The sequence below is a fragment of the Pipistrellus kuhlii genome, unplaced genomic scaffold (assembly GCF_014108245.1).
Source record: "Pipistrellus kuhlii isolate mPipKuh1 unplaced genomic scaffold, mPipKuh1.p scaffold_m20_p_16, whole genome shotgun sequence".
Taxonomy (NCBI): domain Eukaryota; kingdom Metazoa; phylum Chordata; class Mammalia; order Chiroptera; family Vespertilionidae; genus Pipistrellus; species Pipistrellus kuhlii.
The window spans coordinates 15,655,357-15,681,545 of record NW_023425471.1 but is presented as its reverse complement, the minus strand read 5'-3'; the positions used below and the strand labels follow the sequence as shown (position 1 = coordinate 15,681,545).

Genomic DNA, 26,189 nt, shown 5'->3' with positions numbered 1-26,189 from the left:
TCTGTCACTACTCCAGGGTTCTGCTCTCTGGCAATATGAATGTGAATACACCTTTTAGCATGTGTGAATAGTATTTATATTTTAACCCGAAGCCCCAAAAGAATGAGAATGGTGTGAATTTTACTCCTATCTTAGGCTTGTGGTTAGAGCTTTAACTTGAAAAAAAAAAAAAAATTCTTGCTTCTTTCTTAAGAAAAAAAAAAAAAAAAAAAAAAAAAAAAAAAAAAAAGAAGAAGAGGAAAGGTTCCTTTTACAAATTACTGAAGGGGAAAGACAGAAACTCTTCGACCTCCTGTTTCCCCTCATACAAGAGTCTAAAAATGAAAAGTTAAAGTGACCGCTGAATTTATTTTGTGCTGCAGTTATAACAGTACTCCTGGACGTGTTGGGTTTTCTTTAAGGAATTATACATGCACAACAGGCTACTTTACATTAGTATGACATTCCCAGTCTCCAAATCACTTTCATAGTCATTATGTCATGTGAACCAGCTGTTGCCTTATGCGGTATTACCCAAATTTTACAGATGAGTCAACAGAGCTCCAGAGGGGTTAAATGGCTGGCCTCTGAGGGTTAAGTGCCCAGCTCTACAAGGCAGAATTGGTTTGGAGCTTGTCTTGCTTCCTTAATGCCTCTGCTGGGATATACAAGCTATGCTTGCTGAAAATTAAGAAGCTGCTTTTGATTCTGGAAGATATTCATCTCCGAGGGGAGGAAAAAAAAAAACCTGGTGTCTTCATTCAGTAGCATTTGAATATTAATTTTCCTTATCTGTTTCAACTTCGCATGACTTCCTTGTTCACTTAATTGACTGGTGATTCCTTTGTTTACTTTTTTCCAAATCTCAAGAACCCAGTCAGAAGTATTAAAAATGGCTACATTAGCATTTAACATTTTTTTTAAATGAAATTCGAGTATTTCAGAAAGGGGTAATTTAGGCAAGCATGTAAGTAGAATTTTGCATTTTAATTTAAAAAAAAAAACACCTCAAAATGAAATGAACCTCTGACAGTAACAGATGACTACTTCTAAAAGCTCTGTGTTCCTATTTGATGTATGTTCAATATTTCCTTGTGCACAGTAAGTCCTACAACTTGTATCAAGAAAAGTGACAGGACTGAAACAATTAAAAAAGACAAAGCTGCTCTTTTTTAATCATATTCTCATACATAAAACTGGGTTGTGAATTATTTCCAGAGAAGCAATTGACAAAGTATAAGTAAATCACTCTACGAACTAAAACTGTCTTGCTTTTTTAAAAATGTGCAAACCAAACCTCTATCCTTGTCCAATGATGAATTTCCTTCAACAAATAAATATTTACAAAGTATGAAATATGGACTTTGTGCACTTCCTAAGGCCAAAGCCTAGTGTTTAAACTAAAATTTAATATTTTTTCTCTCACCTCAAACACACTAAAGTAAGAACATAACTTAAAAATAACTATCCATTGTAGCAGACTGCCCATTAATCATTGTTTAGATAATATTGACTTTGTGAGTTTTCAGGTAAAAGAAAAACTGTAATTTCTAGATTGATCCGAAAAATCTGCCAATAGTTATGGATCTGAAGAAAACAGTAAAATCTGGCAAAATAGAAATTTTGTAAGCGCTCTATAAATCCACCACGATTGACTTCCACATTATGAAGTCAAGGAGAACAAATCTTTCAACATCCTCCCACTTTCCTGTGAAAATTCTTCAAGTGGTAAAAAGCTTGATTGGGTAGATCCAAGGGTTAATTTATTTGTGATCTGAGAAAAGACTGTGACTTCCCTTATTTTTTTTTTAAACTGTGGTGTGTGGGAGGAAGGTAGAAAGTAGCCCCAGAATGAATTCGCTAATTGGGGTTTTCACCTGCTGTGAGTCTAATCGAATACAAAGCCTTTATTTGTAGCTGAAAAGGAAGGGAGATTATGCAGAGTGTCAGAATTTCTGCCTAGTTTTGAAATTCTTGTTATTTAGCACAATTGGGGAAAGGCAGACAAATATTTACAGCTTTGAGCTGTGGTTAAGGTGGACCAGGAATGCCTTTTTCATATCTGCTTGACCCACCTTAACCAGGTATCCATTTTTAGCAGGAGGTGGTTACCGGGTAGCATATAGCTGGCAGGCTAATAGGTACTTGGAAATCTTTCCCGTGAAGCAACCACCGGCCTGTGAAGTTAATGAAGTGTGGCTTTATTTTAGGGAAGATGCTAAACTTCACGTCTTTTTAGATATTCGGGTTGCTATCGGTGGCTCTGTGAAACTTTGACAAATCTTATTGAAAGAAAACGGCAGGAGACTAAAGCTGAGTTTGACTTTATCTGGAACCTGTTTGGTGCAATCTTTGGTACAGATGGCAGCTGGCTCAGAGAGCTTTCCCCACTCTGGCTCACTCTGCTCCCTGCAGGGGAAGGGCCTGGAAAAATAGGCTTTTGTGTGGATTCGAAGTGCTCTGTGTCTGCATGTAGAGGCCTCTTCATTTACCAGTTAATACCAAGTGACTGGATAGTCTTCTGTCCAAAAGATGCCAGTTTCACATTGATATAAAGGGATTGTTGTACAGATTGGAAGGAGTGCACCATTGTATTTGTCCTAACTAGCAATGACTCACCATCATTGTAAGCATTTGTGAGATGTCTGATCCACTGTTCATGGCTACTACTTGTACTATGCACAGAGAAACGCGGAATCCTTATGCATTTACCGGATATCCAAAATGTTGAAATCTTACTCTAAAATATGCTTTATTCTCAATGGAAGCAATGTCTATATTCCAAAATTGTTTGTACAAAATGATGCTGGTTATGCCTAAGATTGGTAAGGGAACAAAAAGCAGTTCAGCCCTAACCGGTTTGGCTCAGTGGATGAAACCTTGACCTGCCCACTGAGGGGTCCCAGGTTCGATTCCAGTCAAGGGCATGTACCTCGGTTGTGGGTACATCACCATTGGGGTTGTGCAGGAGGCAGCTGAATCGATATTTCTCTCTCATCGATGTTTCTAGCTCTCTATCCCTCTCCCTTTCTCTCTGTAAAAAAAATCCACAAATATATATATATTTTTAAAAAGCAGCTTAGAAAGAGACTCTTGGAGCTAGAAGGAAGCTGGACCCTCAGGGTTGGTGAAATCCCTCAGGGCCATCCAAGGCAAGTGGCCAGGTGCACCCCACACCCTGTCTTTTTCCTTTACCTTTCTGCTCCTCGTTTGATGCTGGTAAAATCAGACTAACGTTGAAACCAAAAGCAACCTGAAAAAGAAAACGATATGTTTGTGGAAGATTGGAGCAGCTTGGCCTCTGCCCTGGGCCCTTCCCACCCTCTATTAGAATGGCTCATCAAAACTCATGACCCGAAGTGCTGACATTTCAAATTGATAGCTCCAATTCTGACATCTTCCCTCTGAACCCGAGAGTTAGATGTCCAACTGCCTCTTGGATCCCTTCACTTTTACATCACACTGCCACCTCAAACTCATCATCTCTCCCTGATCCTCTTCTGCCTAAACCTGCCCGCTCCCCCTGAAGTTCCTAGCTTGGTCCAGTCTTGGGAGTCACCCTAGAATAGTGATCCTCAACTTCAGCTGTGTATCAGAATCACATGGTGAGGCTTAACAATCCCAGTGCTCAAGGCTAATTCATCAGAATCTCTGGGCGATGACACCAGGCATGTGAAGTTTTCAGTGCTCTCCAGGTGATTACGGTGGTGGTCAAGTTTGAGGATCATTGCCCTTAGTCTACCCTGTCTTATACTCTTATATCCAGTCTGTCAAGACTCCTGTAGTTTTGACCTTATTTTCTTATTTCTCCACTCTCTCTGCTATTGCCATACTTCAGGTCCTCATCATACGGCAGTCACCTTGTATCTGGTCCCCTAATTCCAAGCTCTTCAGATACAGCTCCACACCATTGCCTGAGTGCTTTTTAAAAAAGATAAACCGGACAGAGCCATGTATGCTTAAATTTCTTCTTTTAAAAAGCTCCTCCCCCTGCCCTAGCCAGTTTGGGCTCAGTGGATATAGCGTCTGCCTGAGGACTTAGGGGTCCCAGGTTTGATTCCGGGCAAGGACACATGCCTGGGTTGCAGGCTCAATCCCCAGTGTGGGGTGTGCAGGAGGCAGCCAATCAATGATTCTCTCTCATCATTGATGTTTCTAGCTCTCTCTCCCTCTCCCTCCCTCTCTAATATATATATATAAAAGCTTCCCCAGCCCAGCTGGTGTGGCCCAGTAGTTGAGCATTGACCTATGAACCAGGAGGTCACAGCTTGATTACTGGTTAGGACACATGCCTGAGTTTGGGGCTTGATCCCCTGTAGGAGGCATGCAAGAGTCAGCTGATCAATGATTCTCTCTCATCTATGTTTCTATCTCTCTCTCTGTCTCTGAAATCAATAAAAAATAAATAAAAATTGAAGAAAGCTCCCCCATAGTTTTCATGATACAGGTCAAACTCTGGATCATCTCTAGATCCTTCTCTATTTGTTTACTATATACTTTGACATTCTCTCCCAAAGACCAGGCAGAGTATTGAAGCTCTAGGAAAGAAGCCACTTGTGGCCTCTTTATGTATACTCCTGCCATTATCACCATTCATAATTATTGACTTGCCTTTAGCCCCAACAGCCAGAAGCTCCTTTTGGGCCATAGAGGAGGCTTCTAGAAATATATGTCCAGTGAATGAACCTAGTCTTATTTTCAGCACCAATAGGTGCAGTTACCGTTCTCCTCCATCAGTGGTCCACACTCAGCCTCCTGTGTAGTGCCTTCGAAGGTGGCTTTGCCAAGGGTGTCCCTATTTGATCAGGGTCCTGGGAAAAACAGATGGTACCTTCAAAAGCGGTGCTTGAAAATAGTATACCGGTAATGAAAAAAGGCTGTTTACAAAATCTGGTCAGGATCAGGGAAAAACAAGGTCAGGGAGAGGGAATGGTTCAAAGAACCTGGAGAATGCTGTCGCTGTAGAAATGACTACTCAGCAAGAGTTGTGGCTGTGGGTAAGGGAACTCAGCTTCCACCAGACTCAAGGCCAAAGAGAAGGAACTTAGAGAATAAATACCCCAATAGCTCTCTCCTCCTACTCTTTCATCTTCTGCTATAGGCCTTTCATCATTGCCTCCCATTGGCTGAAAGCAAAGGGAAGCCAAAAGGCAAGACAGCCTTATTGATGCCGTCCACAGAGGTCCAGCCTCCTGGGGCACAGAGAGAGAGAGAGTGGAGAAGGACAGAGAATAGAGCTGGAGTGGAGAAAGGAGGCACTCCAGCACTGTCCCTTAGGTCAGAGAGGTTCTCATTTTTCTAAAGTACCTACAATGGTTAAGTGGTTCAAAGACTATAGTTTGGGATATAGAAAAAGGCATGGGGTTGCCTTCCTAGACTTTATCCCATCTCATTCCTTCCTTAACCCTGTTTCTAGCAAATTCATTACCCTCTGCTCTCAGGTAGCAATGAGGTTGCTTATGAGCACACAAGAAAAGCACAGCTCTTACCCCACAATAAAAGAAGTCATGTCTCTCCATGGTAGCATGGCAGAGTGGCTAAGTGCATGGGTCTTAAAGCCAGACTCCCTAGTTCCAACCCTAGTTGGTACCATTCTAGCCATGCACTGGGACAAGAGGCTCATGGCAGGTTCTGAAGGCAGAATTTCAACTTAAAATTTTTTCTGCTGGAGGAGCTCTCATACTCCTTTCATGCCTGTGTTCACATCAAAACAGTAAAATCTATTATTAAGAAGAAAGGCTAGTATAAACAACCAATTAATGTATTATCATATATGGCATCAATATATAAATGAAGATACATAAATTATGTTCTCTTCTTTTAAAAAATAGTTTTAATGTATTTCAGAGAGAAAGAGAGAGAGAGAGAGAGAAGAAGAGAGAGAGAGAGAGGTAGAAACATCAATGATGAGAGAGAATTGTTGATTGCCTGCCTCCTGCATGCCCCCAATTGGGGATCGAGCCCACAACCTGGACATGTGCCCCTGACCAGAATTGAACCTGGGACTGTTCAGTCTGCAGACCGAAACTCTATCTACTGAGCCAAACTAGCCAGGGCTATGTTCTCTTCTTAATGCCTTTCCCTAATAAGCAAAAATCATAATCTAACTGAAATTGATAACAGTTGCTGTGATGCCCATGTCATTTCTTAATAATACTTTCAGTATTTAATTTCTAAAATAACATCAAGATTTGGGAACAAGTCTTCAAGTGCCTATAACCCTAATCTAAAAAAGATCTTAACGATGTATTTTTGAGGATTGCCATCTGTCAAATTTAAGAAAAATCTGAATAGTGATTTCTTATTTTCCTTTTTTTTTTTTTTAACAAATTATTCCTAGTAGATTGCTAATTGGACCCTGAGAAAATAGATGAGCTCTTATATTTTAGAGAAACATATGAGAGTGCCTGGAAGAAGTTAATTTAAAAGTGTAAAACAATCAAACAAAATTAAAAAATCTTGAGAAGTTAATTTAAAAGTGTAAAACAATCAAACAAAATTAAAAAATAAAACAACAAGAAAGGAAGAGAATGCAATTCTGACTCACCACATGAGTTGCAAACCTTTATTTGATTGATTTCTAATATTTAAAAATGCCCAGGCTGTGACATTTGTGTCTTTTCACTGAAATAAACATAACAGTACTTGAGTGATTTGCCACATTGACAATTGATTACATCACTGAACAGTTGCAAAGGCCACATCTTCCTCATCACAGAACACTTGTCCTCTTCTGATCAAAGAGAGGCAAACCTAGAATCCACACTTAGACCAAGGGACTACCTGACCCAAAGCAAATGGAATCCTAGTGTGTCCCCCCCCCCCCCCCGCCTCTCCCCCACCCCCTCAAACTGGAATAGCAGCCACCTCCACAACTCACTGGCTCAAAATTGCTAAAAGACAACACTAACGAATGCCTCAGTCTACCAGGCAAAATGCCAGAAGAAGTGCTATATTTGCTTTAAAATAGCAATACCAATCATACCTAGATGCACATGTCTTCAGTGATAACGTTTACATTTTCATTTGGTTTGTCAGAGTAGGGGAGAAACTTGGCACTTCCTCTGCCTTTTGTTCATGTGCTTTATTTTATTTTTTTCTCTTGTGCTGAGCTATCACAGACAGTAAAGATTGATGTCTAGGGTCCTTTCAGTTCTAACGTTCTACGGGAAAAAATCTTGAGCAAGAAAATAAAGGATATTCAAAAAGAAAAAGGAGAAGCATGTTTTGAACTCCAAACTGAAGTGGCATGAATCAGAGGAGAGAATGAAAAGGAAATGGTTGAAAGAAGATAAGAGGAGGCGGCCAACAAAATAAATGGGCGAAGAGGGACAATGAAACCACTAAGGGAGTTTATCTTCAGATACTCTTTGGACTCTAATTGAAGATATGTGGAGGTTGAGAAAAAAAAAAATTCTTGTGGTAATGAAGGCTTTCTTCTCGTCGGAATATTTCCAAGTTTGAAATAATGTTGCATAGTTAATTTGGATCATCATATTGCAAACTCTAAGATTAGAATTATTGGAATGCTCTAGACCCTGAACTTTTCCAATCACGTCTTCAATCAGAAATGGTTTCCTTTTAGGTTTCTCTAAAACAGTGTTTTTCAACCTTTTTTGGGCAAAGGCACACTTGTTTCATGAAAAAAATCATGAGGCACACCACCATTAGAAAATGTTAAAAAATTTAACTCTGGGCCTATATTGACTATATATAAAGTAATTCTCTTGAATAGGAATCAAATAAACACAAAGAAAGTATTTTATAATTACTTTATTATGAAATATTAAGTAAACAAAATAGTGAAAAATTATAAAATTCTTGTCTTGTCTGCACCTACGGCACACCAGGCAACATCTTGCGGCACTCTAGTGTGCCGAGGAACAGCGGTTGAAAAATGCTGCTCTAAAAGACTAAACCATGCCACACCACTGGTGGTGGTGTTTTATTTCGATTCCGTACTAGCGATTCTCAAACTTAGTCGTGCTCTGTTTCTGATTCAGGAGGTCTGAGCTAGGGCCTGGGAGTTTTTGTTTCCAGGTTTTACTAATACCGCAGTTCCCAGGACTACCACTGTAGAGAACCAATGCTGTATCACATCCTATGTAATAAAAACCTAATATGCAAATCGACCAAATGGTGGAAAGACCAGTTGCTATGATGTGCACTGACCACCAGGGGGCAGATACCCAATGTAGGAGCTGCCCCCAGTCCACAGGCCAACCAAGATGGGTGCCAGTGGGGCCTCCTATCCCCAATCACCCCACAGGTCGTCCCCAGATTGGCAGTGATCACCAGCCAGGCCTGGGAACCCTACCCATGTACGAATTCCCTGCATTGGGCCTCTGGTGTACACATAAAAAAGCTTTTAAACAGCCCATTTAGCTCATGATGACTGTAAACTAAATTTCAGGTCTTTACAGCCTCAGTACTTTAGAAAAATTTTAATATATTTTTATTGATTTCAGAGAGGAAGGGAGGAGAGATAGAAACATCACTGATGAGAGAGAATCATTGATCAGCTGCCTCCTGCATGCCCCACACTGGGGATTCAGCCTGCAACCTGGGCATGTGCCCTGAGTGGAATCTAAGGTGACCTCCTGGTTCATAGGTCCATGCTCAGCCATGGAGCCACACCCGCCCTGGCCAGCCCCTCTACTTTAATCTTCAATTGGAGAGGAATCATGCTTGGGATTTTTATCGGTTGGTTCATTCTCTAAAAAGAAAATTGAGCCCCCATGCTTCATGACCCGCGGTCAGATCATTTGCACCTAGGTAATTTATTTAGACAACAAGTAGTCTTGCGGGGAGGTCTTAAGGGGCTGCCAGCCGGGCGGTGTGTGGCTTCCAGGTTCCTGGGACGACCTTAAATCGCCTCTTCTGCCTCTCTTTTTCTTTTCTCTTTTTCTTTTCGATTGGAAATCCCCTAGCGAGCGAGAGCAGGGTCTGCTGGAGTCCCGGTTCCCGGGTCTCCCATGGGGGGCGGAGCCTGGCCCGGTCCCGCCCCGTCTACCCGCAGCGCCCCCTCCCGCCCTCCTGGTCGCCGCCCGCCCGCCCGCCCAGCAGCCCGCGCCCGCTCCTCCGCAGTGCTTTCAGCTGCGAGCCTGGGCGGCGGCGGCGCTGCACTTTCCGGGAGCCGGCGGCTCTGGAGAGCTCACCCCTCTGCTCGCCCTCCCCCGTCCGCGGAGCCCTTGCAGCCATGAGGGAACAGCTCAAGGGGTAAGTGCCTCGTGGCCCCCCTCGGATCCCCGCAGCCCGTGCACTTGTGGCACGAACAAGGGGGCGAGCCGAGGCGGCCGAAACTTGGGCAGGCGAGGCGGCAGGACCCCGGGCTCGGGGCGTCGGGGAAGCTCCCCTGCGGGTCCCAGGCGGCGCCGCTGCAGGTGCGCCCCCGAGGCTGTCCCTGGTGCGGGGCTCCCGGGGAGCCCCCTTCCTCGGGCTCCGGGACGGGCTCGGAGAGGGGAAAAAAAAACAAAAAACTGATTTCTTACAGTACCCAGAGGGGACAGCGCGTTCCCCACGTTCCCCACGCGGGGATTGGGGCCGCTGGAGCTTTCTGCTCCTTTCCGGGCTGCGTGGACGGGAGCCAGACAGGCTGTTCCCAAATCGCCCCTCGGCCTCGCCAAGGGAAGGGGCGCACGCGGCTCTACCTCCCATGGCACAGCAAGTGCCAAAAGGTCAACTTTCTGCCTGATTTCTTCCGAGGATTCCAACTGACATTTCTCTCGCTGCAGTTCCCACTGTGTTCGTCTCCTGCCCAGGGACTACAGAAACCAGGAAAGAAAGAAAAAGCAATCCAAAGGTTAAAAGTCAGGGGTTTGACACCGAGGATCGAGGGCTTTATTTTATTTTATTATTTTTCTTTGCCCTCTGGGGTTGTGTGCAGTCATTTCGGAGTGTCCTTTCTCTCGCGTTTCTCCAGGTATCTTGAAGCAAAGTTTGGCATTCCCGACCCGATTGTAGCAATGAAAAGGGCAGGACCCTGTTTATCTCGATTAAATGTGAAGTTAAGTTTGAAGCTTACGTCAAAGAGGTTTAGTTGCCCGAGGGAGGCATAGTATTAATTATAAAATGCTTTTACCTGAAACAACCAATCTGTGTAAGTGGCGAACCGGTGTTTAAGTGAAATCTACATTCTTCCGTGGCCATAAGCTCTTCCTGGTCTCGCTGCTTCTATATTCCTGCCACCTCTCCCTGTCACCCCCCTCATCCCCCTTTTTCTTTTTGCTTAGATTTTTTTTTTAACATTTCCTTGTCCCAAACCCCCTCTTCCGAGGATACAGTTGTTCTTGGAGAAGCTGGAAGAGCAAAGGAAACACGATTTGATGAAAGGTCTCTGACCCTTGATAAGCATGGAATTGGTTTCAGTCATTGTTTGATCTTGGATTGGACACGACCCTGAAGTGCAATTGCTTTGGCCAAAGTTGAGGGTGGGTGGGAATTAAGCCCTGAAAAAGCAAATAGAACCGAGGACAAGTAACAGCTGGAACAGTCACCCTTGCCATCATCTTTGCCCTGGCTTGAGCCAAGCAGAATAACATGCTAAATACCCCAGGGTAAAGAAATGGGGACTAGAATAGCATTTCTGATGCTTTGATTGACACCCATCTCTCTAAACCTCCTTTCCACAGTAGCGAACTTTTACATATATTTTCCCATTCCCACCCTGCCAGTATTCCAGCAATGCAAGCCAAGTTCAACATTCAAATGGAAATGCCAAGGTTCCTCTAGATCTAGAAAAAGAGTCAGATCCCCAGATTAAAGGGAAATGGTGTGTGTGTGTATGTGTATCAATCAATGTTCTCCAGATTATATAGAAAGCCAAACTCTAATCCTCTGCAAATCGCGAGAGAACGCTACCTTTTTCTATTGCTGCATAGCGATTAGATTCTTCCCTGAAAAAGTAATGGGAAGCTATTTTTTTTCTTTTAAAAAAGGCAACTGTTTGGAATATTTTTACTACCAAATAACAGTGGTGGCAGAAGAAATCTTATTTTAATTAGGCAACTGCCAGTTCTGGCAAGAGCAATAGAAATTTGTTACTTTTTGAATGTGTTTAATGTTTGTTTTTAAGAAAACTAAAAAAGCAATTTCAATAAGTCTGGTTATTCCAGCACTGACAGCAGGAACAGCTCTGAGGCGGTTATAATAACCTTGCACACTACTTGAAACTGAAGAAGGTGAGACAAAATTTAAATTGTATGGTAGGAAATTAGGTCAGACCTGGGCTCAGTAGGGTAATGCTTTTAATTTCTTATTATTGACAAGTAGGTATTGCCGGGGTCTGTTGTCACATCCAGTGATTTTGTATTTTAATTTGCACCAGGTTCCCATCACCGCCTCAAGGAGAAGGGAAACGAGAGCTTATTATAGTTTGTACACATGAAAATAAGAGGGGACGTCAGAATTTGAAGGCTGTTCAGAGAGGCGTAGCTGATGCCAGACTTTGGAACCAGCAGGGCCAAAAAACCATAACATTTTTTAAACATGTAAAGTGTTTTAAGGATTATTTGTGCAGCCGGTCTCTGTGTTAATGTACACAGAATTTGGATCTGATATGCAGAACATCACTGTTCTCAGGAAGACTGAACAAAGATGTACCCACTAATGTATGAACAGATTTCAGAATTTCCTTTCTGTTTGGGCATGATGTATGGGGAGTGCATTTCCAATATGAAAAGTGAAGAGCAGAAAAGAGACAGCTACTAAAAATAGTACCACCCACCCTTCCACCGCCACCACCCCAGCACAGCATATATTTCTATAGTGTCTGTATATTTCAGGTAAACCTGAGCTGCTGCTCATGGAGTCACTGAGAATTCTCTAATGTTTGCCAAGATAGCCACAGAGTAATAAATAGAGCTGTAAAGTCTATATTGCTCACAGACAAAAAAAAAATTGCTTTGTCCTGTAAGGTACAGTGTGGATAGGAGTTACACAGATCTGTATTTAGCAATTCATCCTGTTAGTATTCCTCTTTCCAATCTATTGGGGGGCGGGGGGGGGGCGGGTAGGGTTCAATAATGTCTCACGAGTGCTTAGACTTCACCACAGACTGAAAATAGCCACATCCAGGGAAGTGAATATTTTGTTCATCTTACGGCTACCAAAAAATATCTGGTCATTTTGGCTGTTACCAACTGCTTTGGGCATTCAATGATTGGAAGATGGTTTTTATTTTTTCTAGTGTTGAGGCTTGGTCACACCCCTTTATTTATTTATTTTTCTTCCTTCCACTGTGCTCACTCCTTTTGCTTGACACTGGTTTGCAATTGAAGTGAAACTAAGGCTGCAAAGGTGAAATATAAATCTGTTTTTCTCATTACCTTGTATTGCTTAAAAAGAAAAGGTTTGTGTGTTGCAGGGGAAGAAGGTAAAAGAAGATTGGCTTTTGGATTTGTGTAAGGTCATTTATCTGGGTTATTCAAGCCCCTCAGAATCGCAGGTCCTTGGGAAAATGAGGACCTAGAAAGGAGTCGTACTTGGTAACACACAATCAGGAATAGGAGTCAGGCCTTAACATTTTTTCCATCTCCCAATAAAGGGAATTTCTGTTTAGTGAAGGACTGTTGGGTTAAAAAAATAATTTATAATTTTTTTTTCATAATGTAACCACTAGAATAAATTTCTTAAATAAAGCTAGAAATGTAAGTATATCCATAGTCGTGAGGGATTTTTTTTGGAGGGAGGGAGCTGCGTAAAAGCCCTCATTCACTCAAAGTGGGGTTCTCCTCTCACTTGTACACATGTCTCCCTTTTCAGTTGGAATTGCATTTGGTACAAGGCATTTCTTGCTCGTGTCCCTCCGATTTGAAGTCCATTATGGATGGTGTCTCCTCAGAGTGGTTCTCTCTGTCTGGTTAGGTTTATCAGAACAGACAGACATTTTTCTGCCCATCCATTGAAGATGCTATAGTCCTCCCACATGTCGTGGAGATGGATGCTATTAGTACTCAGCGTGTGTCACAAGGGCCTGGACATGTGGACACTCGTACTTTTCCCCCCACTTCTCCGTTCCTCCTTCCTGGTGCTCACATATGCATGGAAATGCAGGGTGGTCTCCATAGCAAAGTAACCTTCCCTTGCTGGGCACTTGTGGGTGGAATTGGTACGCAATCACTTTCCAAGCTAAAAAAGACCCAAGAACAAGCAGCACTTTTTCCATGAAGCTGCAAGCTGCAGTGTCCTTGTGCTCTGAATATCAAGTACCAGTCCCACCACCCCTTGTCCAGATCTTGAACTCGCTTGGTCCTGGGGCTTCTTAAACCCCCTGAGGCATGGACTGCCACTTCTGCTCTTGCTCTTTTAAGACTTGGATGCCTATTCATTGCATGCCTTAATAAAGAATAGGAAAAAAAAAAGACTTGGATGCCATTCTGGCACATTCCCTCGACTGGGAAGCCCCTGGACATCCTCCTCAAAAGCGAATTGCCTCTGCGAAAAGTAAAACGGAAATGAACATGTTTGGGAAAGAGGGAAACAGCCCTTACCCAGTGCACATTCTCTTGTGAATTTCTTTCCGTAGCCTTCACTGTTCAAGTCACTGAATGGGAAATATCAGAGGGATTGTGTCCGAGGTTGTACAGTTTGGGGGGATACCCACGTGTTTTGTGATCTGATTGTGTTTTATTCATCAAACCACAATATGCATTTCTCCGTTTTGTTTCTTTCTTAAAAACAGAGCTAAATCACGTTTTGGCCTTGCTCTTTACAAAGGGTCATTTAGGCTTGGCTGACTTAACCTGTGTTATAATCAACTGATAAAAGGTTTGCTTTTAGTGGGCCCTCATTTGGGGGGCACATTATAACAAAATGACCACGTAGTGGACACTAGAAGGTGCCAGACACTTGTTTATATCAACGAATCCAGGTGAGCAGGCTTGCCTCAAATTTCCTGGCTAGTAGGGCACAGAGCCAGAATCCAAACCCAAGATTTAAAACCTCTGCTGGGTTGCTTGACATTGTTGCCTCCCCTTGAAATGTCCGCATTTGAGCTGTTTTCTCTTCTCTCTATCCCCACCCTTCCCCAAAGATTATGAATAGGCCCTGAGTACGAGTCCTGAAATATCCTTCAAGGCTGCATTTTACTGTATCAAAGCCAGTCATGTAATCCCTGAAAACTGGAAATATGATGCTTTGGTGATTTATGTAGATGGGCCAAAGTAAGGAAAAGTATATGTAGTTATCTCTCCCGGATTTATTCATGTAATTGAAGGAGGAACAAGGGTGTTTTGTTCTTTTTTGTGTGTGTGGCAGGAGCTGGTAGCCGGCAATTACACTTAGCTAAACTTTAAGAAATGGAAGAGAGCTTTGAATGCTTCATTCAGTCCCAAGTAAATATAGGAAGGAAAATGTGTAGTGGTGTATAGCATACCAATTTAAAAAGACATTCTAAAAGTAATGGGAAGAGAGAAGGTATGATGTATTAGTCAGGCGATGGATGTACGGTAAGCTGAAATGAAATACAGTTATCATGGATGGGTGATCTGGATATGGAGAAGAAAGTAATAGAAAAACGTCAGGGGCAGTTAGAGCAAATGAGAAGCGAGGCGGTTTATTTATTAAAGCAATGTCCAGGATCTCTCTTTGACAAAGTTGAAGGATACTTGTTGGCGTCCTTTCTGAATGTTCCCCATTGGACAGGAGAAGAAATCCTAATTTTCAGTTATCGATTATATAACAAGGTCATTTTATCGTAACAGACATGCAACTGACTTGTAGGTACACAAAAGAAACAAATTCTGGTTACCAAATATGTTCATATGGCTTTTACCTTTTTTTATTTAATATCTTTTATTGATTTTTTTACAGAGAGGAAGAGAGAGGGATAGAGAGTTAGAAACATCGATGAGAGAGAATCATCGATCAGCTGCCTCTTGCACACCCCCTACTGGGAAGTGCCCACAATCAAGGTGCATGCCCTTGACCGGAATCGAACCTGAGACCTTTCAGTCCGCAGGCCAATGCTCTATCCACTGAGCCAAACCGGTTCTGGCAGGCTTTTACGTTTTAAAAAATGTATTTGTTTAGATTTTAGAAAGGAAGGGAGAGGGAGAGAGATAGAAACATCAGTGATGAAAGAGAATCATGGAAGGACTGCCTCCTGCACGCCCCCTCCTGGGGACCGAGCCCACAATCCAAGCATGTGCCCTGAGTGGGAACCAAACCGTGACCTCTTGGTTCACAGGTTGAAACTCAACTGTTGACCCATGCTGGCCAGGCTGCTTTCACCTTTGAAAGCAAGGGTAGGAGCTTTTCCGCTTGGAAGATGAACATTCTCCAAACGATGAAAGTCCTTTGAAGTACAGATTCTTAATGATTCAAAAATAAACCAGGCCTTCCCCCCTTCCTTTCCTCTACTACCCATCATAAATCCTAAAGTCTTTCTTTGCATTTCGTTTTAGCCACGAGACCCAAACAACATGCTGGGACCATCCCAAAATGACAGAGCTCTACCAGTCATTAGGTAAGGACATGGCCGTGTTTCTTACAGTGGATTGTATGTGCAAGTCATTTGTTGTCTTGAACATTTCACTAGATTGTTTAAAGGGTCAAAATGACATCTTCCTACCCCACCTTTCCTTTTTTCAGATGTTTCTTAAAAATAAGTTTTAGAATTTCACTGATTCCTGGAAATTTAATATCCCCGAGTGGGCCGAAAGGTCTCCTGGTTTTCTTTGAGCCTAAAAAGATAGCAAAAATACCTGCAATTTATGGCAATTTTTTTCTCTCCGCCAAGGAAGAAAGCTGTTTGGAGTTGCTCTTATTGATTCCTTCCTTGCAAAACCAAGACATCGTTTTGCCAAGCCACAAATGTTGTGCAAAGGGATTTTCTGCAGTCTTTCCAGGGCTTATAACTTCTAAGCCTGTCAGGTCATCAGTGTGAACATTTAAATGACTTCCCTCCTATGGCTTGTTCTGTGTTTGTGTGAGAGCCTGACAGTTCTTTTATTCATAACTTGGAATTTATTTGAACAGATACACAGTCTCCAAATAAGGAGAAAACACCAGTCCTTTTCATGATGGATGAAGGTCCACTCTATACCATTGAAGTTCCGTCTGCAATCATCTAAAATGAATTCCATTACATTGTCACTAATTGCTGCTCTTGTTTTCAAAATATATTTGTATCTATTAATATTTCAGAGAGGAAGGAAGAGGGGGAGAGAGATAGAAACATCAGTGATGAGAGAGAATCACATGGCTGCCTCCTGCATGCCCCACACTGAGGATGGAGCCTACAACCTGGGCATGTGCCCTGATGGTGAATCGAACCGTGACCTCCTGGTTCATAGGTTGACCTTCAACCACTGAGCTATACCAGCTGGGCTAATTGTTGTTTTTAATAAAAAATAGTCATGTCTTTACTACTAAAAAATTTTGCCTGCTTTTCTGTGAATGGATGTATTTACAGATAAAAATACATGAGGTGAACTTATGTGACAAAGCCCATGGGAATCAGGATGCTTAAACAAATTGTGTAGACATAAATCTATGTTGGGTATATGTGTGTATCTGTCTGCTTGTAGCAATTACTACGTTTCTCTCATAGGTTTCTATTGATTAATGAATTACAGCTCTAGAGACTTAAGGAACGGGGTATTAGCCCCAAAAAATCGTTTTCCTAAATTTTTCTACTTATAAATTACGTAAGTTTATTCTAGAAAATCTAAAAAATACAAATAAAAAGCATGAAAAGAAATCACATAAATCTAGCCAGACATATCTATTACATTTCAGTGAAATACATTGTTTTTACTTTCAGTGTAGCAGTGTGTGTGTATGCGTGCACATACATACATACATACTCACACACACACCTTTTAAAATTGTAATAAAATTTAGATCAGATAACTTTTAAGTGCTGCGTTTTCAGCCCCTACAGAATGTTTCTGGCTTATAGTGCTGCACTGGTTAGACCACAGGTAGTAAATTTGAATGCTTAGATTTTGACAAATGAGAAAATGAAGAGTTTATCTGATGTGGGCAGAGTCTCTGTTGGGCAAACTGATAGTCCCAGCACAGAGTTCTCAGGACTTCAGATTTTTCAAGAGAAACTAAAAATCTGTCAATAAAGAGCTAATTTAATTTTGTCCATGGGCCTCCTGATTATAACCTTTGGTTCACACAGACTCAACCCACTCATCATTTTCACTCTAATTACAGAGATCTCTAGTGATAATCTTTTAACTTACTTTCATTTTTAAATTATTATTATTATTGTGGAGTTAATACTGTTTCATAGTTTTTAGTTTAAAAATATACACAGGCTGCTGAAACCGGTTTGGCTCAGTGGAAGAGCATCGGTCTGCAAACTGAAAGGTCTCAGGTTCCATTCCGGTCAAGGGCATGTACCTTCGTTGCGGGCACATCCCCAGTGGGGGGTGTGCAGGAGGCAGCTGATCAATGTTTCTCTCTCATCGATGTTTCTAGCTCTCTATCCCTCTCCCTCTCTGTGGAAAATCAATAAAATATATATATTTAAAAATATTTAAAAAAAATACACAGGCTAACAAATGAAAAAGAAAAGAGAAATCATCTAGCCCCCTTTAGAATTAACTAAAGTTTAATAATCTAGTAGGTATCTTCAAAAATTTCTTTCCCTACATACCTTTTTACAAAAGTTTGATCATTATGTTTTATAGTTAGCTTTTTAAAAAATATTTTATTTTATTTTATTTTTTTTTTACAGAGAGGAAGGTAAAGGGACAGAGAGCTAGAAACATCGACCAGCTGCCTCTTGCACATCCCCCACTGGGAATGTGCCCGCAACCAACGTACATGCCCTTGACCGGAATCGAACCTGGGACCTTTCAGTCCGCAGGCCAATGCTTTATCCGCTGAGCCAAACCGGTTTCGGCATATAGTTAGCTTTTTTTAAAGGTATATTACCTAAAAGTAATGTACCATGGTCATATTTCCATTCTATTGTATTGGATTACCTACCATCTTGCTTTTAATTACTGTGTAATATGAAGTCACAAATACGGTTGATAAAAAAGATAATTGTGAACTGTCAATGAGCTGGTGTCTGTACCTTCAAAAGGAATTAAATACAATTTTATCATATTTCTAAAGCTTTCTCAGGAAGCTGGATGTGATGGTAAACTCAAAGTTCACTGGTGTCCAGCATCATTTGTAACCTTGGGCAAATCACCTGCCTTTGGAACATAATGGAATTTTACAGTTGCAGGGAAATTTAGAGCTTGTTTATTACCAACTTTTTTTTTTTTTTTTGCATGAAATCAACTATATTGAGGTCATTTACACAAAACAAAATGTAGCCATCATAAATACATTATTTCCAACCCCCTTTGAAATACTGTTTTTTGATACCCTAATAACAAACGTTTTGGAAATGAACTAGGTGTCAAATTTGTTTTTTAGCTTTCAGAACCAATATTGCAGTATTTTTGTTACAATCAAACGTTACTTTTCTCCAATGGTGACTTAACCACATAACATGTCCATTTTTTATTTTATTAAAAAAAATTTTAAATATTTTTATTGATTTCAGAGAGGAAGGGAGAAGAGATAAAAACATCAATGATGAGAGAGAATCATTGATGGGCTGCCTTCTGCACACCCCACACGGGATCGAGCCTGCAACCCAGGCATGTGCCCTGACTAGGAATCGAACTGTGACCTCCTGGTTCATTGGTCAATGTTCAACCACTGGGCCACACTGGCTGGGCACATGTCCATTTATTGAGAGTCTACTGTGTGTGCTGCACGTGTAACATGTCAGCAGCCATCATGCATGGTGGATGATATCCACTGCCATATTGCTCAGGGCAGTGTAGTCAGGTACAGAGAAAGCATTTATCAGGACCACACAGCTGTAAGGACAAACTGGTGTTTGTTCTGGGGCTTCTGTTATTTTCACTTATCTCATTGAGTTTATTAACTTAGTAAAGTATGTCCATGTAGGTTGCTGTGTGTGCGCCTGCTTTATTATAGATAGACAGTTACTCAAATGGTATTTCTGGAACAAACCATTGCTCTTCTAGCAATAGTATGGTGGGTTCCTAGACAATAGGCACTCCTTCTTTCGCTGTTGCCAGTTGCACATGGAATGATTGATTTAGTTTGTCATGTGTCTACATCCCTAAGTTAACCTACAGATTTTTAGGGAGAGTGGAAGAGAGAGGGAAAGACAGAAACATCAATGTGAGAGAACACATTAATTGGTTGCCTCCTGCACAAGCCCAGACCAGGGCCTGGACCCAGGCCCGGGCCTGGAAGGAACCTGCATCCAAGATATGTGCCCTTGACCGCAATTGTACAGATGACCCTTTGGCCTGCAGGCCGACGCTCTATCCACTGAGCAAAACCAGCTAGGGCTTCTTTTTTATTTTATTTTATATACATTTTTCCTCAAGAGGTATCTTTTTAGATCTAAGTTGCTATTCTGAGCTGGATGAAATGATTGGAAGCTTTCAATTGCACTCAATTCATAAAAGGTATCATGGCGTCAAAACTGGTGTTGGGTGGTGTGTTAAATGTTTTAGCCATGCTTTAACAGGTCCCTCTCCTAATAAAACCCCAGCCTGTCTGCGGAAACATGTTGAAAATATCAGGACGTGGCCTTTCCCCATCATACCCCTCCCCACCCACTTCAGACATACCTTTACTGTGGACGCTGCAATAGCTCACAAAATGCATGAAATGTTACACATTCCTAAATATGCCCACTTCTGAGGAGGTTTTCATAGTCTAATTCGGCAAAATCTCCAACCAGCCTTTTCAACACACTTTGTTACCTGCCTTGCTTCCAAAAGCATTCAAGTGTTGCCCCCTACCCGGGGTCTGAACAGCACAGTGGTGTCAGGCAAGAACATTTTGTAAGGACCGAAAAAGTAGCACTTGAGCATTAACTTGGAAGGCTGCACTGTTTCTTGAAATGTTAATATTGGAGAGCTCTAGCGAATAGCATTCCAGCTGGTTTTCCTTTTCATTCTTCTTTCCCCAATTTTCTACAGTGGATTTATATTATCTACAATAACATATTTAGCAAAAAGGTTTAATCATCAGAGCTCCCTACCCCATTTCTCAATGTCCCTATGGTTGTAATTAATTAACCAATGAGCACCTATGGCAGCAAAGCTACCATAGCCACACTCACACACACACTCACACACATGCACTCCCACACATATATGCATATACAGAATTTATGTTTAAATACCCTGATTCCCATAGACTTTCTCGGGTAAATTTAAACACAAAGAGATCTTCTCATGGGTTGTTACTCTCTAAATATGTTCATTCACAAAAAAGCAGGCTTAAAAATGTTTCGTGTTAGAGAAGACATGGCTAACTTTTTTTAAATTAATTTAAAAAAATGTATGTTCTTGCCTCCTTTGTGAAATATTAATTGAGCATAGTGGTTTGGAGGGGCAGTGGGGAGATAAGGACACACATGTAACATCTTAATAAAAATGTAAAACAATTCATTTCAGATTGTTCTCAAGGGATCTAAAAAGGTGCTATTTCAGTGAGATTTTATCATATGTTAAAAAATATTTGTTTTTCCCTTCCTTTTCGGCAGTGTCCCCATTCAAACAATTCCAGGTTCTGAGGTGGAATAATTTACCAGGCTCCCACAAATACAACAAAGCATAGTAAAGAAATAATTTCAATATTTCCAATAACGACCTGACAGTCATTAGGAGTTTGAACATTGGAAGGTCTCCAGAAGATTTTTTACGCAACATTAACAGTTTGGCAGAAGAATTTTCTTGTTTTCCTAAGAAAGAAATCAATAAGAATAACTGGAAAAGTTTTCTCTCAACATTTTTCTCTGACTACTCCTATTGCAGTTGGGGTGAATGATATATAATAAACAAAGCTTCCCGTATCGATTTTTATGTGGGCCTTAGTATCCTTATCTTTAAAAGAGGGTATTAGACAAAAGTGTCTTAAGGATTTTGTTTGTTTTTCCTTACTTTGGGGTGAGGTGGGGTAGGTTGCTTCCAAAACTTGCTGCGATCAGAATTTTTTCAAGAAGTACCTTTGGCTGACTCTGCAGACAAATGGGTTTCTAAAAGTTTAATCATTCCTATTTTTAAAAATACGCATTCCGGGAAAACAGAGAGAAGGAAGGTTCTGCCACCCCTTCCTGTCTTATAGGCAGAGTTAGACAAGCTGTTATTGGGTAGGGAGACTCTGGAGCTGTTTCCCACAAACCCACTGGGCCATGAATATGTGGTTGAGAAGGCACGTTTTTCATCATTTTTCTGAAGTAATAATGGGCTCAGTTCATAGGTGAATTTCAGGTTTCTTTTAGCATCTTTGCAATTGAAAAGGAAATATCATCGTTTCAATAAGTTATCTAGGTGATTTAAAATGTAAAGCTCTTGCCCTAGCTGGTTTGGCTCAATGTATAGAGTGTCAGTCTGTGGACTGAAGGGTCCCGGTTCGATTCCAGTCAAGGGCACATGCCTGGGTTGCAAGCTCAAACTCCAGTAGGGAGTGTGCAGGAGGCAGCCGATCAATGATTCTCTCTCATCATCGATGTTTCTATCTCTCTATTCCTCTCCCTTCCTCTCTGAAATTAGTAAAAATATTTTTAAAAAATAATAATAAAAATTAAAGCTACTTAAGGCTCCAAAAGGCATTTACAATTCAGTAAAGGTTAGTAACGTACTCTGGAATTTATTTTGAAATACTTACATAGTATTGATTTATGTGAAGTGCCATTATATGATTAAAAAAGCCTGTCATTTTTCTCACAATTTATGTTTAGGTTCTTAAGTGCATCACTGAAATTTTAAGTCAACATTTCTTTTCCAATACCATTTATCCCCCCTATACCCTTTTCTACCAAGTCGACATTTTTTAAAAAGTCTCCTCCCCACACACATAAAATATGCATGTGCTGCTTAAAAAATACTTAAAGGATTTCTTTGTCTGTCTTATTGAGGGTATATTAATTATAAATACTATAAAATCATGTACTGCCCTCCATGACTCCTTTTTGAACTACAATATGAGGTGTTGACATTAGTGATACCAGCAATACAGCCCAGGAATAGCAGTTTGCAAAGGAGAAACATAGGTAAAAATAGGATAACGTGAAGAGAGAATCATTAAGCTTCAGAAGGTTAACTGACTCTATTGTAAATCATTAACTAAAATCTAGATGTCCTTTATGAACTGACATTACTTAACTTAATTTCCATTTCCTTCCTCGAAAGCCCCTTTAACCTTCAGGTTTTTTTCTCTGGTAGGTTTGGTTTTCCTGTAGTTCTGGCATTCTTTAGAACACATGTGTCAAACACAAGGCCCGCGGGCCAAATCCGTCCCGCCAGGCCTTGCAATGTGGCCCGCACCGCGCTGTCATCACTGCACTCTGCTGCGTTTCCATCACAATGACAGTTTATGACTGTTCAGTAAACCATTCGGCCCGCGATTTAGGCTGGATTTTAGATTTTGGCCCCTTCTCTGATCGAGTTCGACACCCCTACTTTAGAAGGATCTAGGCACACTTAACCGTTGTCCGAATTTTTTTTAAATATGTTTTTACTGATTTTAGAGAGGGCAGTGGAGAGAAACATCTGATGGACCGCCTCTTGCATGCCCCCTACAGGGGATGCAACCTGAAACTCAGTCATGTTCCCTGATTGGGAATCATTCCAATGACTTCTCAGTGCCCAGGACTATAATCAAGCAACTGAGCCACACTGGCCAGGGCTACCCAAGTTTAGGAACTCACTATTCATGATGTTCACTTGAATGATGCAAAAGCTCTACATTTTCAAAAACGGGCTTATGAATGTTTTAGAAATTCTCAGGGAAAGTGGTCTTTAAAACCCCTGTGATTTAAATAAAGGCAGTCCATCGTCACAAGGCCCTGAACCTCATGTCTGTCGCCCGAGAAGAGGTTCAGAATGTTCAAATGAGGGGTTAGTTTTTAGGGTCTGCTGAATTTGAAACTGGTGTGATTCTTCAGCAGTCTTAGTTAAGAGGACTAGTTAAGTTCCAGTTAAAGTCAAGAAGCTAAGAGCTTCTTCAAGGTACATGAATATTATTAATAAACCAGAGGCCCGATGCATGAAATTCTGTGCAAGAGGCTTGGCCCTCGCAGCCACAGCTTCATCTGGAAGGTCTTCTGGAAGGTCGTTAGTCTGTCTGGTCTAATTAGTATATTATGCTTTTATTATAGATAACTGTAACTGTGAAGATTGAGTTAGAAACACCAGTGGAGAAATCCTGTGCCTCTGTCCTCAGTTTGCCAAGAGGAATGAGAATAAGAGAGCTTATTCTTTCTTTCTTTTGATAGCTTTCTACATTTCATTAAGTATTCCCTCCTGAGGATGCTGATGATTAGGAATTGCAGGATTCGGAATGATGATGAATTCCTTTTGCACCAGGAGCTGGTCTTATTGCTTTTTTCAGCATATTTTATAAACTAAACTGTTCTCAACTAAGCTACTCAACACTTAGCACATTCCTTGTCTCTTGTTCTACTTCCTTACATATTGCTAAGTATTAAAACCTTTGCCTTTCAATTATTCACTAGGGTAATGCCTTGAACTGGAAACAGTATCTAAATTCAGATCCCATTTTGGGCATGACCTTGAGCTAGTCCTTTGCTTTCCCTTGGTCTTCAATCCCTTTAATTTAACTTATGACTAGATGAGGGTTTAGTTTTATGAATGCTATGCCCATCTCTCCAGTTTTTGTCTGTCACCATCATCCTGGAAGATACGAATACTAGGACTTTCACATTTATAATAATTGCACTTTTGTGTATCAGTTTACAGTGTACAAAGCGTTTGTAGGAATAGCCTTTCTTTTTTATACAGCTGTAAAATTAGGTGTAGCCCTGACTGGTTTGGCTCGGTGGATAGAGCATCAGCTTGCAGGCTGAAAGGTCCCAGGTTCGATTCCAGTCAAGGGAATGTACCTTGGTTGCGGGTACATCCCCAGTAGGGGGTGTGCAGGAGGCAGATGATCGATGTTTCTCTCTCATCGATGCTTCTAACTCTCTCTCCCTCTCCCTTCCTCTCTGTAAAATATCAATAAAATATATTTTTAAAAAGAATAGGTATCCAGCTGGCATTTAACCTACATTTTCTATCAATTTCAGTTTCAGATCTTCTGGCCTGCCATCCCTTTGAGTAGACTTCCTGTTTCTGATTTGGAAAATAATGCTTTCATATCAGTGGGTGGGGCAACTGTTTTTTGTGTTTTTTTCCTTCTATTTGGACTTGAGCAGGCAGAAGCTGAAGAATTGCTTTGACCAATTCACACTGACATATGGGTGGAAGATAAGGCACCGAGTCCACAGCACACGTTTTATGGTTCACTATTCTCAAAGGAATATCCATTACTTGTAGCATGATTTATAAAACTGCTTTATCAGCGTAATTAAGCTATGGAATCTCAAATGACATTCTTTATTCCCTAGCTGACAGAGTTAGCAGAGGAGATTTACTCAGATTTGCAAAATAGAGGACACAAGACATTAAGGCTGTTATAAATGTTCTTCTTTTACTTCTATCCTGCTTATACAAGAAAAAAGAAAAATAATCTGTTCTTTTAACTTGAGTTAGGATCAATTGATTTTTCCAATTTGTAAAATAGAAATGTAATCTTCAAATGAAAATGTATGGCATTTCGCTGGACTATTCTTTTATAATATTTTTTATTGTTCAAATAACGAGATTTAAAGCTTCTAACTGAAGAGCATAAATAAATAGATATTTCTGAATTGCATCTCCCAAATTTGATTTCAGAAGGAAACTGAGAAGGATTCTCTCTCAGACTTGGATTGGTGTACAATTTAAAAGAGCTGCCTAATTGTAGCTTACTTGCTCTAAATAAGAGAAGCAGTAAGGTTACATCTGCAGCTATGAAAAAATCTGCTCGATGGATAAAATTTTATGTTGGTGGGTTTGCAGAAGACAAATTTTGCACACAAAGTAAATTTTGCACATCTAAAAATGAAGCTGCTCTTATTCAGACATTTCCAGTATTTCTTTTTTAAGCACACAAGTCTGATTACCTTTGTATACCTCTTGGGAGCTACAGTTTTGCTAAAAAGAGAGCCAGAACAGTCAGAACACTCACACAAAATAGATGGTGAGTTTTTTATTTTATTATTTTTTAAAAGTATTTTTATTGATTTCAGAGAGGAAGGGAGAGGGAGAGAGATAGAAACATCAATGATGAGAATCACTGATAGGTTGCCTCCTGCACGCCCCCCACTGGGGATCGAGCCTGCAACCTGGGCATGTGCTCTTGACCAGGATTGAAGACAGGAAGGACCCTTAGTTCACAGGCCAATGCTTTCTCCACTGAGCCAAACTGGCTAGAGTGATAGTTTCTAAAGTTCGAATCCTGTACAGTAGTAATAAAATGACCTAAAAATAATCTGAAAGTCTTTCTTATGACATAGTGGATGAATCATTAGCTTGTTTCTGAATTGGTGATATTTAGTGGGAATGTTTCAGAATTTGCCATTTCACAAAGTCTCGATCCTTTTCATAACTCCAGGGAAGTCCTTGGGCCCTTCATAAATTGAAGGTTATGTAACTGGGGCATATGTTACTCTTGTGTGTGTGTGTGTGTGTGTGTGTGTGTGTATACACACATATTTACACATGTATTTTTAATGAAGCATTTATTTTGGTGGGAAAGGTTTTCATTTTATATTCTGCATTTTAGTTTATTTAAAGAGGCTGTCAGCCTGGCCCACGTGGCTTAGTGTTTGAGTGTCAACTTATGAACCAGGATGTCATGGTTCGATTCCTGGTCAGGGCACATGCCCGGATTTTGGGCTTGATCCCCAGTGTGGGGCTTGCAGGAGGCAGCCAATCAATGATTCTCTTTCATAATTGATGTTTCTTTCAATTTTAGAGTGAGCTTCTTGGCAAGTCTTTTTTTGTTTTTAACATACAGTATGTTACAGACTCTTAGGTAGTCCTACTGAAATTGACTAGTATGTACTCACACCACATTGAACTCACTGCACAAATTCAGCAAGGCTCAATTTGGTCTGTACTTTGTTCTGTGAAATGAACCCAGTGATCATGCATTTGGATGTCATGGCAATGTCAAATTGCTACAGAAGTTGCTTAACACACACTCCGTTTCTGTCCTTGTGAAGGACCATGATTTGAATAGCACTGTTGGAGAGAACTTAATTTTTTAAAATGTAAATGTCAACTCAAATCAAGTGACCTTGGTGGGGAGAGGATAAT

At 40.9% G+C, this 26,189-nt stretch overlaps 1 protein-coding gene across 6 annotated transcripts in view; it reads left to right on the top strand.

The window, feature by feature from the left end:
* The window catches only part of DMD (dystrophin), a 1,962,662-nt gene that overhangs the window by 1,792,308 nt on the left and 144,165 nt on the right, over positions 1 to 26,189 (top strand). For all 6 annotated transcript variants that reach the window (XM_045582357.1, XM_045582356.1, XM_045582355.1 and 3 more), the window contains one exon: positions 15,384 to 15,445. In XM_045582357.1, the coding sequence (XP_045438313.1) occupies positions 15,384 to 15,445 (62 nt within the window). The remainder of the gene's footprint in view (positions 1 to 15,383; positions 15,446 to 26,189) is intronic.